The sequence below is a fragment of the Staurois parvus genome, unplaced genomic scaffold, assembly GCF_062004578.1.
Source record: "Staurois parvus isolate SC_StPar_1 unplaced genomic scaffold, SC_StPar_1.0 ptg000169l, whole genome shotgun sequence".
Classification (NCBI taxonomy): Eukaryota; Metazoa; Chordata; class Amphibia; order Anura; family Ranidae; genus Staurois; species Staurois parvus.
Genome location: NW_028317965.1, coordinates 3,770,802 through 3,786,560, shown reverse-complemented (window position 1 = coordinate 3,786,560; position 15,759 = coordinate 3,770,802). Strand labels below are relative to the sequence as shown.

Below are 15,759 nucleotides of genomic sequence, written 5' to 3'. Positions count from 1 at the left end.
TCTAGGGAAAGTCAGTGGACTATCTAGAAGATACCGTTTTTTTTTTTTTTTTTTTTTTAATGAATAGTGCTTTTTTTTAACTCTCCTTTTTCCTACTTACTTATGTAGTCAGATGATTATGTGGTAAATATTCAATATACGTTGAGATGGGAGGAATGGTGAAGGGTTGTTGTGTGTTGGGAAATAAGGCATTGGGCATTGTCTTGTACAAGGGTTTGTTTTTGTGTTTGTGGTTTCCGTATTTTTATATTTTTGCATATACAGTATATAATGGAAAACAAGAAATAAAGATTTAAAAATAAATAAATAAGAAAGGATAAGGTGGAGGTGGGGTGCATAAAATACTGGATTTCAGCACTAACAAAAAATGATAATGTGCAAATTTCATGCAAGCCATTTATATAAAGGCTTGGTTAAAAACAATTCTAATTCTGGTATACTTCACATTTTAACCTGGGGCTATGGCAGTGACGGCAAGCTAATGTAATCCACATCCATTAGTGATCGAGCTCCAGTGCTCCGTTACATGCTGACACCCGCTTACTTGTGTCGTAACTGCGCCTTGGATTTTTTCAAGCCCTTTACAAACATTTCTTTAGGTGACTTCATTTGTTGGCTGATACAGAATATCAGTGTATAATTGAACAGAAAAAAATGGAACTCAGTGTGTGCTTTCTTTTCAGATGATGGAATTACAGTATTAGTGTAATGTTGCAGCATTGATTCATGCCATGCTGAGCTTTGTATTTCATTGTTATTAACAAAAATTATAAGTGAAATACATTGTATATGTCTCTGATCTCCTCTGTAATATTAATCTACAGAGTTACTGAATCCAAGTACATAGTCGCTGACAGTTATATCCTTAAAGAACTATTTTTCCTTAGACTGGGGGTCCTTTTTATAGCTACAACACATCTCTGTTATATAAAACAAGAAAAAAAAGCATTATCCCTACTAATGTTGATGGAGGCACCATACTGTGTGTTATGTGAGCATTGCTGCATTTAAAATGGAAAACGAACTAACGTTTGTAATGTGATCATATCCCCGCCACATATCAAAATGAGCGATTCTTGCTAAGAATATAAATTTAACTCCACACATAACTGATTTGTCCACTCTGGGCAAGGAACTGGGTCCAACTTACCTCCTAGTCTTTATAGATTTCTAGGATGCCAGCATCTTCTACTGATGGGCAGTTGTGGCAGGATTTGGCACTGTAATTGAGCATCCAACATCTGGTGAAGTGATTTTTCAACATCACCACAATCCACAAGAGTGATCGCAACACAGAAATGCTGACTGATTAGACTTTATATTTTCTCTAATAACATATAGAAAACATCTGGATCAAGAACATCATAAACTCAAGTGCATACCTTAGACCTCATGCACACTTGAGCTCCTAAACACCTGTTTTACAGGTGTTGTTTGACTTTTTTTTCTGCCCCTAAATGCCCCTGTATGTTAATTTATGTGTCCATGCACACATAGGCATTTAGAGAAGTTCAAAGGCAGGGGCATTTAGGGGCAGAAATCTGAGAGGAGAGGAACCCTTGATGTGGCTAAACGTGCATTAATGTTAGGCGCGTTTAGTGCTTGAGCGTTAATTAATTTCATTGGCCAGAATCAATTATTATTCTGGCCAGTGAAATGAATGAATGCCCAAGCAACTGGCGTGCCTTTTTGTGCCTAAACACATTACTGCATTTATAACAGTCAAGTGTTTTTTCTGCTGCCAGAGGAGAATATCTGAGTTGGCCAAAGTATCCAATGTGCATGAGGCATTAAACCTTGTCTTGTAGTAGAGGTGTTCCATCTCACTATGACCCTTATGGTTTTCCTAAACATCCCTGTTATATTTCTATTCATCTCTTTTTATATATGAATAACATATGCTACATGCAAGTCAGAAATATAATAAGTAGAGAGTTCAGTGAGATAAAGTAAAGTTTGGCATGGGTAAATTTTGGCAAATCCCAAAAGTGACATTTTAGTTATAGTCTGGTGGGCTGAATCAAGTTCTGGCTTCTTTTATGTCTTGAATACTTCCACAAAGGCCCTTCCCTGTCACGTTTTCCATTTCTGTTCACATGGGTGTTTTGGTGTTCCTAGTGAATTTTTTTGCATTATCCATAATACATAATAAAAATTTGTCAAGGAAGGTAGGAACCCTTCAAAATAGACACAGCAGGTGGGCAGACCCAGGAACTTGAGTGCAAAAATATCACCAATACAGACACTAAAAGATATAAGAAACTCAATATTACCCCGAGGCATCTAGAAAAAACTAACATTTCAATTTTTTTAATTTCATTAACATCCATATTTTTTAGGGCAAGCTTTTGGGGTGTGTCTCCTTCTTCAAGGTTCAAACAGTACTCTTGGACCTTAAAGAAGGGGGTACACCCCGAAAGCTTTTCCTGAAAATTTAGATGTTAGAACAAATTACAAAAAAGTATCATGGTCAGTAGTCATATGTTCTTGTTGCAAGTGTGCTAACATGGCTACAATCAGTTTTAAATAGACCATCTAAACGAAAATTTTGTGATCTGCATACCTTGATTTTGAGAACGGTTGGAAATCCACACTGTTGACATACTGGTTGGTGGGGAGCAAAATCATTAACAGGATTTCTCTCTCAGACTAACCAGCAAGATTTAATATTTTACATTTCAACTCCTGGACTCCAAAATGCTACTGCTGCCTAGGTCTGGATAATTAGGAAAAAACGTAGTCTTACAACTTTAAAACTGGCCCACACTTGAAAAAAAAGTGTATTCTTGAACGTCTATTGAGAATGTGAAGTTTGTTGAAGGCTTCAGAAAATGTAAATTTCCAGTCACACATCATTTTTATGTGTTCCACGAAGCAGGAAAAAGGGTTTTGTTCGCTTTTGTAAATTGCAAAGACAAAGAGAAAAATACAAATTCAATCCATCAGTAACAGTACTGTAACTGATTCAGAATATCAATTATCCGTGAACAAGATGTCCCAGACTTAGTGAAATGTCAAGAGACCTGCTCCAGCAAATAAAACCCTAAGAGACGAAAGACAGCTCGACGCGTTTCACATTCTTCATAAGACAAATTCTAATTAGAGCTATTTTTTCTTTGTTTTCAGCACCAAGGAAAAATCGGAGTCAAATTTAATGTGGGAACAGATGACATCTCAATTGAAGAAGTTAATGCAATTATTAATGATGGAAAGTACCACGTGGTACGTTTCACGAGAAGTGGGGGTAATGCCACCTTACAAGTCGACAACTTACCAACAATAGAACGTTTCCCAGCAGGTAAGAACATTTTATTAAAAATAAAGTTGTTTTTTAAAATTGTTTTGCAAAATTAAATTATAGGGCTGAGATGCATAAACAGATGTGTTATTTATTGCAGTAAGTGCTCTTAAACTATGTTAAAAAAAAGTCTTGTTAGAGGTTAGCTAAGGTTTTTTTTTACGGTCAGATTATTCATTGACAAATGGAAAGGATTTGACAAAAGATTTCTGTATTAAGATTACAAGTAATTATTTTGATAACTAAAGAACTGTTTTGTGATTTTTATTTACTATATGTTTAAATAATATGGAAATTTTAAGATTTTTTCCACTTTCCCAAAAACTTTCATACATGACAAAGTATTACAGATAAATCATTCATTTGATGTTGCGTTATAGTCAGGGGAAGAAGAAAACTTCAAGTATTAAATAGAGAACATAAAAGCATGTTAGAATAGTTATTGGATACATCAAGTATTTATTGAGAAGAAATACATACATTTATTGAAATTATTAGAAGCCATCAGCATGCCTCAAGGTAGTGCTACCACTGCAAAATGACAGATTATGGGCCAATGTTTAAAACATTAACTGGAGGTTGGAACTGGTGAACTGAACACATATATCCTATGTTTTTGTCTGTTTACCAAGCTGTAAACATCCTGGGTTTGGGTTGAACTAATTTTCAACCCAAACCTTAAAGCATCTCAACTAATTCATACATTTAAAAGATACCAGTAAATGCTCACCATTCTTGCTGCCTGCATTGCCAAATTCCTCTTTGATCTTAGCAAACCTTATGCTGAAGTTCAAAATGACACCAAACTTTTTTGAGAGAGTCAATCTTTTGAGCCTCTTGCTACTCTCTATAGTTCCTCCCTCCCACCCCCACCCAAGTGATCACATTTTCAAAAGTGTTGGTGTTAGTGTGGACCTCGGCAGAAGATGTGTTAGCATCACAGCAGAATTTGGTGAGGCAAGCAGAATTAATGTTGAGTACTTACAGACTTAACATCTTAACTAAATTATTGACTACAGCAACAGGGACACTTTAATTACATGGTCAACATATTAGTTACATGCCTCCTCTTTTAAAGACCAGCAATCATGTCCTCTGCTGCTGATCCAATGTCACGCTATCAGAGAACCTGCATGAACTAGGATTTCTTCTGACAGTCCTTCCAAAATGGCGGAGTGACTAACTGTCCAGAGATCTAAAGATCTCAATAGTGGATGTATTTTATATAATGGAGTTGTTCAATTTCAGTGAACAGACCTTATGATTTCCATGATGAACATTTGACTCCTGTAAAGTTTGTTCAGCTGGCATAAAAGAATACCAACACAGCTGTAATAATGAAGCCAAATGACTTCCAGAAGGAGATGTGCTGGTTTTCTCATGAACTTAAGAAAGACAGCAGAGCTGAAAATAAAAAGTGTTATGGCTGATGTCTGAGGGATGCTTACCAATTTAATACTTGGGTATGACTGGTTCTTCCTTGTTCTTCTGAAAGTGAAAAACAACATTCACAAACTACTCCCTACTAAGATCTCAATACTTAGATCAAGTGGACATGTTATTATTAGCTTTGAAGAAAAGGAAATACCCATTCAGCAATGACAGACATACAATAACACCATGTTAGCCTAAGGGCAGCTTCCACCAAATTATATTGAGATACAGAATAAAAAATATTGTCCATATTTTACCTGTCCTGCAGATATCCATGGCTAACATGGTAGAGTACATAACAGCTAGTGATGTGCCCAGTAATACTTAATGTGGCATTTACCAAACATACATGGCAGGTGAATCTTCCTGGTGAATGTAAAAGTGAATTTTTAATTTGTCCCTTAAAGTACATATAGATTCAAAAGCAGTTTACAGGCTATTTTCCTTTTGTTTTCAACTTGTGATCCTTCCAGTAACACATTTTTTTTCTTAGGGTGACAAATCTCACTCACTGTACTGTATTTATAGAGGAGCAGCATTACCACCCTAGGATAGAAGGATGCAACCTTGGCAGGGCTAATAATATTGTTTGCGGTAATACTGCAGAGTGTACAAGACACAGGACAGCCCTATATTTCTGGATGGATCAAGAGTTATTTTTTGCATTTATCCAAGAAAAATAATAAAAATCCATTTCAATGGTATATTTAAAGGTGAATTCCAGGAATTCAACAACTTTGCAAAAAGTACAGGCACACTATGAGTTAATTTCATTTAGGTGCATGTCACCTCTGGGACTTTTCTCTATTATTTATATGTGACAAGTTTATTGCACTCCTGGATGACACTCTCCAGCTGTGAGAGGAGATAAATACACAGAGCAGCTATGCTCACCCCGCCCCTCTGCCATTCATTCACAGAAGCCTTTGTATTTTGTGAATAATTTCACATAATACAAAGGCTTCTGTGAATGGGCAGAAGGAAGAGAGGGGTAGGCATAGTAATTCCAGCAACTGGCGACAGCCACCTCCTTAGACTTTACTCATGGTATGCCTGTAGTTTTACAAAGAAACTGAATTCCTAGAATTCAGCGTTAACAGACTTAAAGAGAACAAATAAGAAAAGTTGAATATTGTCAGGGTTTACATACATTTTTGCTTTGGTTTCAAAAGATATAATCCCTCCTCAGTTATATTTTTACATGGCCTTCACTGAACATTTCACTTGCTATGCTATGTTTCTGGTATATTATGTTATTTTTTTTATACTGCGTCATTCACTTGAAGCAAAGTGTCCTGCTATGCTGTATGTTTAATTTTAATTTCTTTCCCAGCAATTATCTCACATTACATATTTTTATGTCAGTTCTGTTAAAAATCTTGATGTGGCATTTGCCCTTTGCAGAAACAGAAAATGTGGCAGCAGGTGTGCCAGAGATTTGTTTCGATAGACGTTCCCAACCAGTTCGACTTCAGCATGAAAGGACTGTGGGTGCAGTTGTGCCTTGGGGGTGATAAGCATTTGTTTTCTCATTTCTGCAGTGCTGTAGTCATGTCTCTAGCCTCCTGTCTATCAGCCTTGGGCTGTCATCCTTCCAACTAAACCTCTTCAGCCTGAGCTTCTGTTTCCCATATTAATATGGCCTAACATGGTCTTTATCAGTATTCATGAAGAAATCTATACACGTTTTTTGGCTGCCTCTTTTCTAAGAAAACATTCCTGGGAAAACAGTCATACATGTGGTTTATTCTGCACAGTTAGAAAGCAGTGTGCGAATATAGTGTATAAATGAGTTTCCATCCCGCGAAGCTTCATTGAGGTATTGAGCATTCTGATTCCATTCATTCATGGTCTCCTGTTCCCATATTGATCTAAGTCAGTAAAAAAAAAGGGTCAAGATTAGGTTTAGGAGAGCTGTAAAGCAGAATATGAAAAAGACCAAATGTAAAGTCTTCAATGTGCATAAAACAGAAGGGGGATTGATTTTCTATGGATGCCAGGGATGCCCACATCTGCCTGGGTTCTATTTACAGTTTTATTGATATGTCTCGAAGTTTGCAAACTTTGTGATGAACCTCATTGAATTTACTCAAAAAGATGGAGCTGCTCCTTAGACCTCTGCAATTCTTTCACTCCAACTGACAGGTGTTTTCTCCTTCAAGGTTTGTTCCTGCCACACACAATTCAGCAGCATTCTGAAGCCGCACATAATTTCCAAAGGATATTATTATTATATTATTATTATAAAGTATTTATAAAGCGCCAATAGTTCGCTCAGCGCTGTACATTACAATGATAGTAATCTTTATTGTCCAACACAAGCACAGACACTACACACAGGATCCTTCCTCAAACATTTTTCACCCTCTACCAGGGATTAATTATAGATCTCTATAACAGGAACTGTACAAGATTTTGGTGATTGAGTTCATATATATTTGAAGTACAAGAAAACGTAACTCAATAAAATATGCATATAATATGCAAATGTATTAAAGCAGACCTTTACCCTAAACTTTAAACTGTCTCTCTTACAATTGGATACAATTTTTTCCATGTTTAAGAGATTTTTTTATGTTGCTGCTTCTGAATTTCTGGAGAATGATGCTTGTTTCCCGCACCCGGATTCTGCACATGTGCAGATGTGCCACAGGGTTTCAGGTCCTCAGTGAGCCCTGCAGAACATCTGTGCATGCATGAGTTTCCCTGAATATCTGCACACACACAGGTTTCCCCATCAATACACAAAGACAGATATTATGATATATATATTTGGTCTTTGCACATGCTTTGGAAATTTGCATGTGCAAAAATATGCCGAAAGGACTCTGCCGGGACCCAAAGCTCAGGCAGAGCCCTTTGGTACATCTGTGCATGTGCCATAATGATGACACCAAAGGGAGTGCAAGGCCAATAAAGAGATAACTTAAGTTCCTCTTTTAGATCTTTAACTGGTGAGGATGCTGGAGCTCTTGCCTAAAGTGCAAACTTGCACATTACAGAATATCAGACTTATTGTAACTCTGGATTTGCCTTTCTGCAGTGCTGGCAGTGCCCATCAAAGCTTCATTACTGCCATCTTCTCTGTCAATTCTTGTAAACCAAGTCTACTCTCCTAAGCCATTGAGCGCCTACATTGTCCCAACACCTGGCTCTTTTTTACTCATCTTACAGATGCTGAGAATTCACCTTACACTACACATATGCCTCTGGACATTTTTGGCAGAGGAGACAAGCCTTGTCTGCCAAAAAGTTTCTCCAATTAGCAATTATTTTTTCTGACTTTACTTCAACTTTATAACATTATTCTAAACTAAATAAACAAAACTACCACACGTTCAGAAGATAAGCGCACATTAAATTTAGCTTTCTACATTTTTAAGTATCCATGGTTACCACCATTTGTACAAAATTAATATACATCTGAGGCCACTGGCAAATCCCTTATGTCTAAAACCGAAATGCTAAATAATTCATGTTTTTAAATCACATGCACTATATGTAGTTTCTCGCTGCCTTCTAAGCTATCACAAACTTGAATGATTAATTTGACGGCATTGCACGTATTAGCACAGTATGGCTTGTCACAAATTGTTTTTTGATTCTCCATGAGAACGTTCAGATTTAAATTGCATAGCCATGACACATACTGTAAGTGTGTAATAGCATTTAATCCTGTACACTTGTACTTGTGTTCCTCAGCTTCTCTGGCGTACAGGCCCAGCACGTTAAGAAAAAAGCCATAATGTTTTTCTCCACCAAAGACAGAATCTAATAACCTAGGCTTAAGATGTAAAAAATGGAATAAAGGACTAAACAAATGTACAATTGGCCTCAATTTTTATCTACGGTGGACATTTATACTTTTTTTTTGAAAAAGTGGATCTAAAGCAAAGAATAAAAATTTAATAGTTTGATTAGTTTTAATATTAATTTAGCCTCTATTAAAATAGCCTTTAATATTTTTTATTATTTTTATATGTATATGTTTTTAAGATTTAATTATACTTTCAATATAATTTAATATATTATAATTTAAACTATATATAAATATTAGCTTTTAATAGTTTTCTAATTTAATAGCTTTTAATTAAGTAAACTTAATTTTTTAAAAGCTAACCAGTCATGGTCCATAGCAAGACATAAGCTACTCTCTTGGATTGTGTCCCTAAAATTTGTCAAACCCAGGTTGATCGATTTCTCTCCTCAAACGTTGATCAATCCCTGTTTGAGCCATAGACCAACCTATTATCCTACACTGGGCTGGATGTAATCCCAATCCCCCCCCCCCCACCTCCATTTCTGTTCTTTATTGCTTTTTTTTCAATTTGAATTTTTTCTTCCTGTAGAGACTAATATTACACTTTCACATGCTATATACCTTTTTTTTTGGAGGGTACAAGCCAATTTTCTCCCAGATGGTCTGGGGATTGTCTCATTAGTACATGACTGTTGTGGAAAATATTCTTCTCTCGTTATATGGACAATACAACATCTCTATTGTAATTAGAGTGTATGTTCCTGCCAGGGGCAGACTGACAACTCATGGGGCCCCCGGGCAATAGGGGATCATGGGGCCCCTGTGTCCTCCCCCACACTCAAACCACACCCAAAAAAGCCTATGAATGGTACCAGGGGCATCTCACGGGGCCCCCTACTGACCCTGGGCCCTTGGCAGTGCCCGAGTTTCCAAATGGTCAGTCCGCCCCTGGTTCCTGCATACTATTGCATGCTATTCTCTGTTTGTTTACCCCATACATTTCTTTCACTAAAAATTTAAACAAGAAAAGCTAACCAGTCTTTGAATAGGTTGGCGACATTACTTTTCTTTTTTTTTCTCTTGATTTCCATCTGGTGATCCTGCCAGCAACAGGCTTCTTGTCCTATGGTGACAAAGTTCATTAATAGTACTGTACTGTGGAAATGGTTAATTTTGCACACAAATGGCTAAGAAAAAAAAATAACATAGATGTCACTCATTCCCTACTTTATCAACAATAAAACGAGAGAGAATCAAAGATTAGGAGGTTTTATCTGTGTGTCTAGCAAGGACATTCCTGGACTCTGGTACCCAAAGCACATGCCCCATGTCTCCTACTAAGTGCCGTGGGTCTACATTGCTTACGAGGTGCCATCTATCAGTCAAGAGCCTAAGCTCTAATGGCTCAGCTTGAAGAAAATGCAGTAGGGAAAGGGAGTGAGACCACTGAGAGGAAAGCCAAAAAAAACCCCTATTCTTTGCATAGTGTGCTAAATGTATGGCGTTTCGGTAAAGGTGCCCCAAGTATTTAAGATCCTAGAAACACCCCTGATGTCTACACAAAGAAAAAAGTCAGATGGTGGCATTTTGGGAGTCAATAGACTAATATTACCCTAAATTGTTATGAATAGTGCAGCAAGCATCGAAATGCCCTCAGAGTAATATATTTTATATTGCTGTAAATAACCAGCTGTGTGCTTTGGATCTATAGCATTTACTAGTAGAATTTGATTGGTTCCTATAGGAAGCTGATCACTCAGCTTGCAGGCCTGATATCTACCAAGGGCTCCCTGCTGGGGTTATTTCATTAAATAGCCAAAAACTTGATTTCTAAGCAAAGCATTGTCTCCCTGTAGCTTACCGTGTTCTGTGGCTCCGACGCACCTGCTGTTAGCGTCGGAGCCACAGTTCTAGTCTGAGGGAGAAGGTAATCAGAATGGCTTCTACTTTACTGATTGCTCAAATAATGTAGTACATACAATTGCTACACAAGCCATATTGTAATTTAATGTTATTAAAAATTACCTTTCCTTTTGATTCTGCAGCTACTATAATTTTCTGTAAATTTCAATCCAATATGGCAACCTGGAAGCCTTCCGTACACCATTGTTGTAGGTTACACCTCCAGAAATTTAATTTCCTGTTTGTGTGATTGGCTCACTGATATTCCCAGAAATCTACACCAAGGTACAAGTCAGATTTAGGCAGATCCTCAGGAACAAAAATTTTTTTTTTGGTGAGATACTCTCAAAGGGTTAATCATGTCTAAAGGGATGAAGACACTGCATTTTCCTCACTAGAATACTGCAAGTGCAGCAGCTAATTGATAATGAAAAAGTCATTCCTATTTAGAATTAGAATCCAAAGAAACACAGTGGAACAAACAGAAGGTGTTAGTTCACTATTTAATTTTTTTCTGTAAACACTTTAAGGATCCATGAACATAGTCTTTCAAATGCAAATCTCCCCAGTGTAAAAATCCCAGCTGCTCCCAGGGAGTCACGGATGATGTGCACAGCCAGCCAAAAGATGTGAATGGCTGTACCCAGGCATACTTGGGCATGCACCAATGCTTTCTTGCATCGCATTTACCCATGCATGCACATGTGACATATTCCCTGAACATCAAGCTTTTGTACAAAATACAGATACGTGCATGCACAGGTAAATGCTGATACAACCAGAGTACGCCTTCACTTCTGTGGCTGGCTGTATGCACCACTTGTGGTTCCCCAGGTGCAAAAAAATACTGGGAGTGTTTTACCTAGAGAAATTTGCATCTGCAACTTCCATGTGCATGAGCCTTTAAAGCAGAAATTCAGTCAAAATCTAACTAAGGCTAAACCTACTCCCACACCCCATTCTAAACCTATTATATCTACCCTGTAAAGAAAAGATCTGTATATTTACCAATTCTGAAACCACTGTGGGCCCATCCCATGATCAGCTGTCAGCGTGGCTTCAGTGTAGAGGAGGGGCAGCCGATAATGGATTCCCCTTGGTAAGCCTATAGGTCATCATCTCCTAGGAAGGTATTTGTAGCCATTGTCAGTGATCTCTTCTCTACGCAGAAGCCACCGCTGGAGAAATCATGTGATCAGAGGCTTCAGAATAGGTAAGTATAGACATCCTTCCTTTACAGGATTAGATAGAATATGTTTAGAATGGGGGTGGGAGTAGGTTTAGCCTTAGTGAGATTTTAACTGAACTGCCGCTTTAAATATAGATTTAGTGATGTAGTAATAAAACTAGAACTGAATTAATTTGTATCTGCCTGGAGTTCATCTTTGGTCTTCTTCATGACCATAACACAAGGGTTGATAAAAGAGTAGAGAAGCCAATACATTGCACTTACACCTTGCAGCACTAAAATCGGTAGTACGATTCCCAACTATGGCACTACCTGCACAGAGTTTGCATGTTCTCCCTGTGCCTGCATGGGGTTCCTCCAGGTACTCCGGTTACCTCCCACACTTCAAAGACATGCTGGTAGGTTAATTGGTTCCTGTCCAAATTGGCCCTAGTATGTGTATGTAGGAATGTGAGTTAGGGATCTTAGATTGTAGACTCCTTAAGGGTTAAGGAGTGACGTAAATGTACAACATAAATGTAAAGCTCTGTGTAAATTGACAGTGCTATATAAATACCTATTATAAAAAAATAAATACATTAAACTGCCATCATTCACATGTTGCAGGGCCACATAAACTTTACTTGATAATAAAAATCAACAAGTCAAAGGTAGAAGTTATACCATACATCCCAGTCACTATTAATCATCATTATGCTTCACATTCCTCGCTAATTGCATTTCATCTGTTGTTCTCTAACATGAAGCATTCCACCTATTTCTTTGTTTATTGTCTAATTTGTAATGTTTATCATGGAGACAAAATGAACAGTTGTATTGTAGGATTAGATAACAGTTAAAATCTCCCCCCCTGCTTCATTGAGGTTAACAGCTCCTCTAGATTTGCATGAATTTCCCTTCATCCTCCATTTAATGATGATGAATATTTGTGATTTAAGGAATACAGCACCATCTTCCACACCATTTGTTCTGATGAATACACATCATGGGAAAACCTACAGTATGTCATTTTAATTGCTTCTATTAGATGTCACAATGTACTGTACAATCAGCAGTTTTCTTGTAAACCATTACTCCTTATCAGTTGCTTCTAAGTAGTATCTGTCGAGTAATGCAGATTGCTTGTATCTAGAGGGGAAAAAAACATGAAGTTGGCCAAGGCAAGAACAAAATGGCTGAATTACAGGACTGGAAAGACATTGGAAAACTTTAAAGAGACAAAAAGACTGCACACATGGGTTAAAGGCACTCTGATCATGTGAGGATCATTGCTGAACTCTCTTTTTGTAAATACCAGTTTCTTGACTGTCATGCTAATGCGTTGGCTACAGTGGTCTAAGCCTTTCATCTTAGACAAGCTTAAAGCAATTCTAAAGGTTTATTTTTTTTTAAATAACAAATATTTCTATACTTACCTGCTGTGTGCACTGGTTTTGCATAGAGCAGTCTGGATCCTCCACTTCTCTGGTCCAATGCAGGCTCTCTTGGCTCCTCCTAGCTGTCAAGTGCCCCCCACAGCAAGCAGCTTGCTATGGGGGCACCCGCTGCTCCATGTGTCCATTCACACATGGACCTGTGACATAGTCCCACCTGCTCTCTCTCTCCTCATTGGCTGACTGGCTGTGATTATCAGCAGCATGAGCCAATGGCTCCCGCTTGCTTTCTTAATGAGGAGGATGAGCCAATGAGGAGGCTGAGACCCGGGGTAGCTGAGGCTTTCATTCACATTGCTGGATTGCGATAAGGTTCAGGTAAGTATTGAGGGGGCTGGGGGCACTGCTGCACACAGAAGGTTTTTTACCTTCATGCATAGAATTCATGAAGGTAAAACCTACAGCCTTTACAAAAACTTTAAAGATAAGCAGTGCCAGGACAAGGTCATTCAGTAACCAGGGTGAATATGCCGAACTGTGCCCCTTGGTTACTTGACAGCTGTCATCTGTAGAGGAAGTGATGTCTTATCCAATCTTCTCTCTCTGCTGCTCCCCGGCACCCAATCTCTTCAAAATCACAAGCGCTATACAGATATATGAATATTTTCAGCAGGTCTAGCATTTGTAATGTGGAGGAGATCAGGTGCCGAGGGGAGAGGCAGAGGGAGAAGGTCAAATAAGACATCCCTTAACCAGCGGGCTCTTCAGTAGCTCCTGCTGGTTACATAGTAAAGATGCAGACGGCAGTTGTGGGGTTCAACTGGCGGCACCCTTCTCAGTGCAGCACCTGGGGCACATGCCTGCCTCCCCAGTTTTGGCCCTAAACATAAGCAATTTAACCACTCATTGCCATGTTTGTTCTTGGACCGTGAATCAAAAATACTTAAGTTAAACACAGCAAAGCAACTAGCACCCTCTCCCCTTCCCTCTAAGTCAACAATTCCTAACCAGGGTTCCATAGAACCACCTTAGTGTTCCTCCAAAGGATTTCTAGGAGTTTCCTGAGCTGTGGCTAGTTGACCTCCCATTTGATGTTGTCTGCACAGTTCCAGGTCCAACACCACTTGCCAGAGCCAGCTGCATGACATTTAAGATCTATTTAGCTATCTATAAAGGTGGGCATTCCTTTCACTCTCCCACTACTGTAAAGGAGGTATCCCTCACATTGCCCACCAATGTAAGGGGAAGGGACATTCTTCCCTTGTAATTGATTTCACCAGGGGGTTTGTCGAGACCTAAAAACAATTTAAAGTTTTCTTCTGGGATAAGGTTGAGAAAGGCTGCTCAAGCCCTTACCTTTAGGCCCTTACCTTTTCCTTATCTGTATTGTAGATTTACAAATGCATGTTCCCTTCAAGTGTTGATTAAATTGTTTGTACTGTGGATCTTGCTAAATGGAACAAGACAGCACAGTTTATATATGATCCACAAAATTTCTATCCAATTCTTAGAGTTTGCTAGAGATCTGAGCATCAAATATGACAGTCAAGTAATGTGCAGCATTTTTGCAACTTGAAGAAGGCTACCCTTGGTAAAAACTGGAAAAGTGTACATTTAAAGGATGAGGTGAATAACCCCTCTAAGTGCATGAAGTGCCGTGTCATCACTGTGAATTACCTGCACCTCCGTATCTTCAGTTTTAAGTAGATACAGATGATAAAATATAAATTTAGGAAAAGGGTTGTCATCCAAGCCGAGCAAAGAACCTATTTTTCTTCAGCTTCAGTGCCATCAGCTCTATTGATAAAGCAGCACTTTCACAGGATACACTCCCAATCAATGCTGTTTGTTTTACAAAATGGTATTGATTTTCAGATGCTCACAACATGTCATTTGCAACAGTGAATTGTTTACTTTGGACTAATTTCTGAATACATAAGCTTTGATGGAACAGCCTTGTTCAATATTTTGTGATGGTTTAAAATCTTTGAAGTAGATGAGCACAATTCTGAACTGTGGAATACCCCTTTCACTGCTCTGGTTACCAATCAATGTGCAACATCAATGGAAACCCCCTGAAGTTTGTATTTTGTAAGCTTATAACCCACTTTTAATTAAAATCTACTTATGCATTTTTTTAAGTCAAACTCTACCACTTCAAGAAGACCCCCTTTTCCACCTTGGACTTTGGACTATGGATTTTTCTTTTACTTGCCTATTCCTGATGTCTTCTTGCTGGTCACATAACATGCCAAGGCCTCTTTCTCTTTGGTCTGGTGGTTGGTGGTCCTGGATGATGCAGAGAGTGGTGCTGAAGTGACTGCACCAACACTCTCTGCATTAGCACACTGTAAATGCGGGCTGCCATGATCACAGGGTGGGACCATGAAGCCTAGCCTTGCACTCATGGTCTTCCCATGGTCTTTTGGGTTGAGCAAAGTTGGGTTTTATTCCACCCAGAAGACTGAGGACATGTTAGAGCAAGGAAGAGATACTGTGGGGGCAGCTTGGAAGTGAGTATTGCAGCCAGAAATTCTTATTTTTTTATACTCCTGGGGAATGTTTGTAAAAAAAAAAATAGCCCATTTGGAATTTAAACATTTTTTATTAAAATGTGTTCATAAATAATGTACATATGAGAAGAATATGAATTGATAGCATTGGTCAAAGTATCATATACTGTTTGTTGACAGAAGAGCTCCATCCTATGACTTCAGTACCAGCCATGGCTAAAGGTCAGGCAATGTCACTGACTTTTCATGTGGACGGCTTGAAATAGTTCTGCAATCCTAAAGCACCCATC

At 38.4% G+C, this 15,759-nt stretch overlaps 1 protein-coding gene across 15 annotated transcripts in view; it reads left to right on the top strand.

The window, feature by feature from the left end:
- Window positions 1-15,759, top strand: part of NRXN1 (neurexin 1) — a 2,017,115-nt gene that overhangs the window by 1,860,871 nt on the left and 140,485 nt on the right. For all 15 annotated transcript variants that reach the window (XM_089676450.1, XM_089676454.1, XM_089676460.1 and 12 more), the window contains one exon: window positions 3,127-3,298. In XM_089676450.1, coding sequence (XP_089532576.1) covers window positions 3,127-3,298 — 172 coding nt within the window. The remainder of the gene's footprint in view (window positions 1-3,126; window positions 3,299-15,759) is intronic.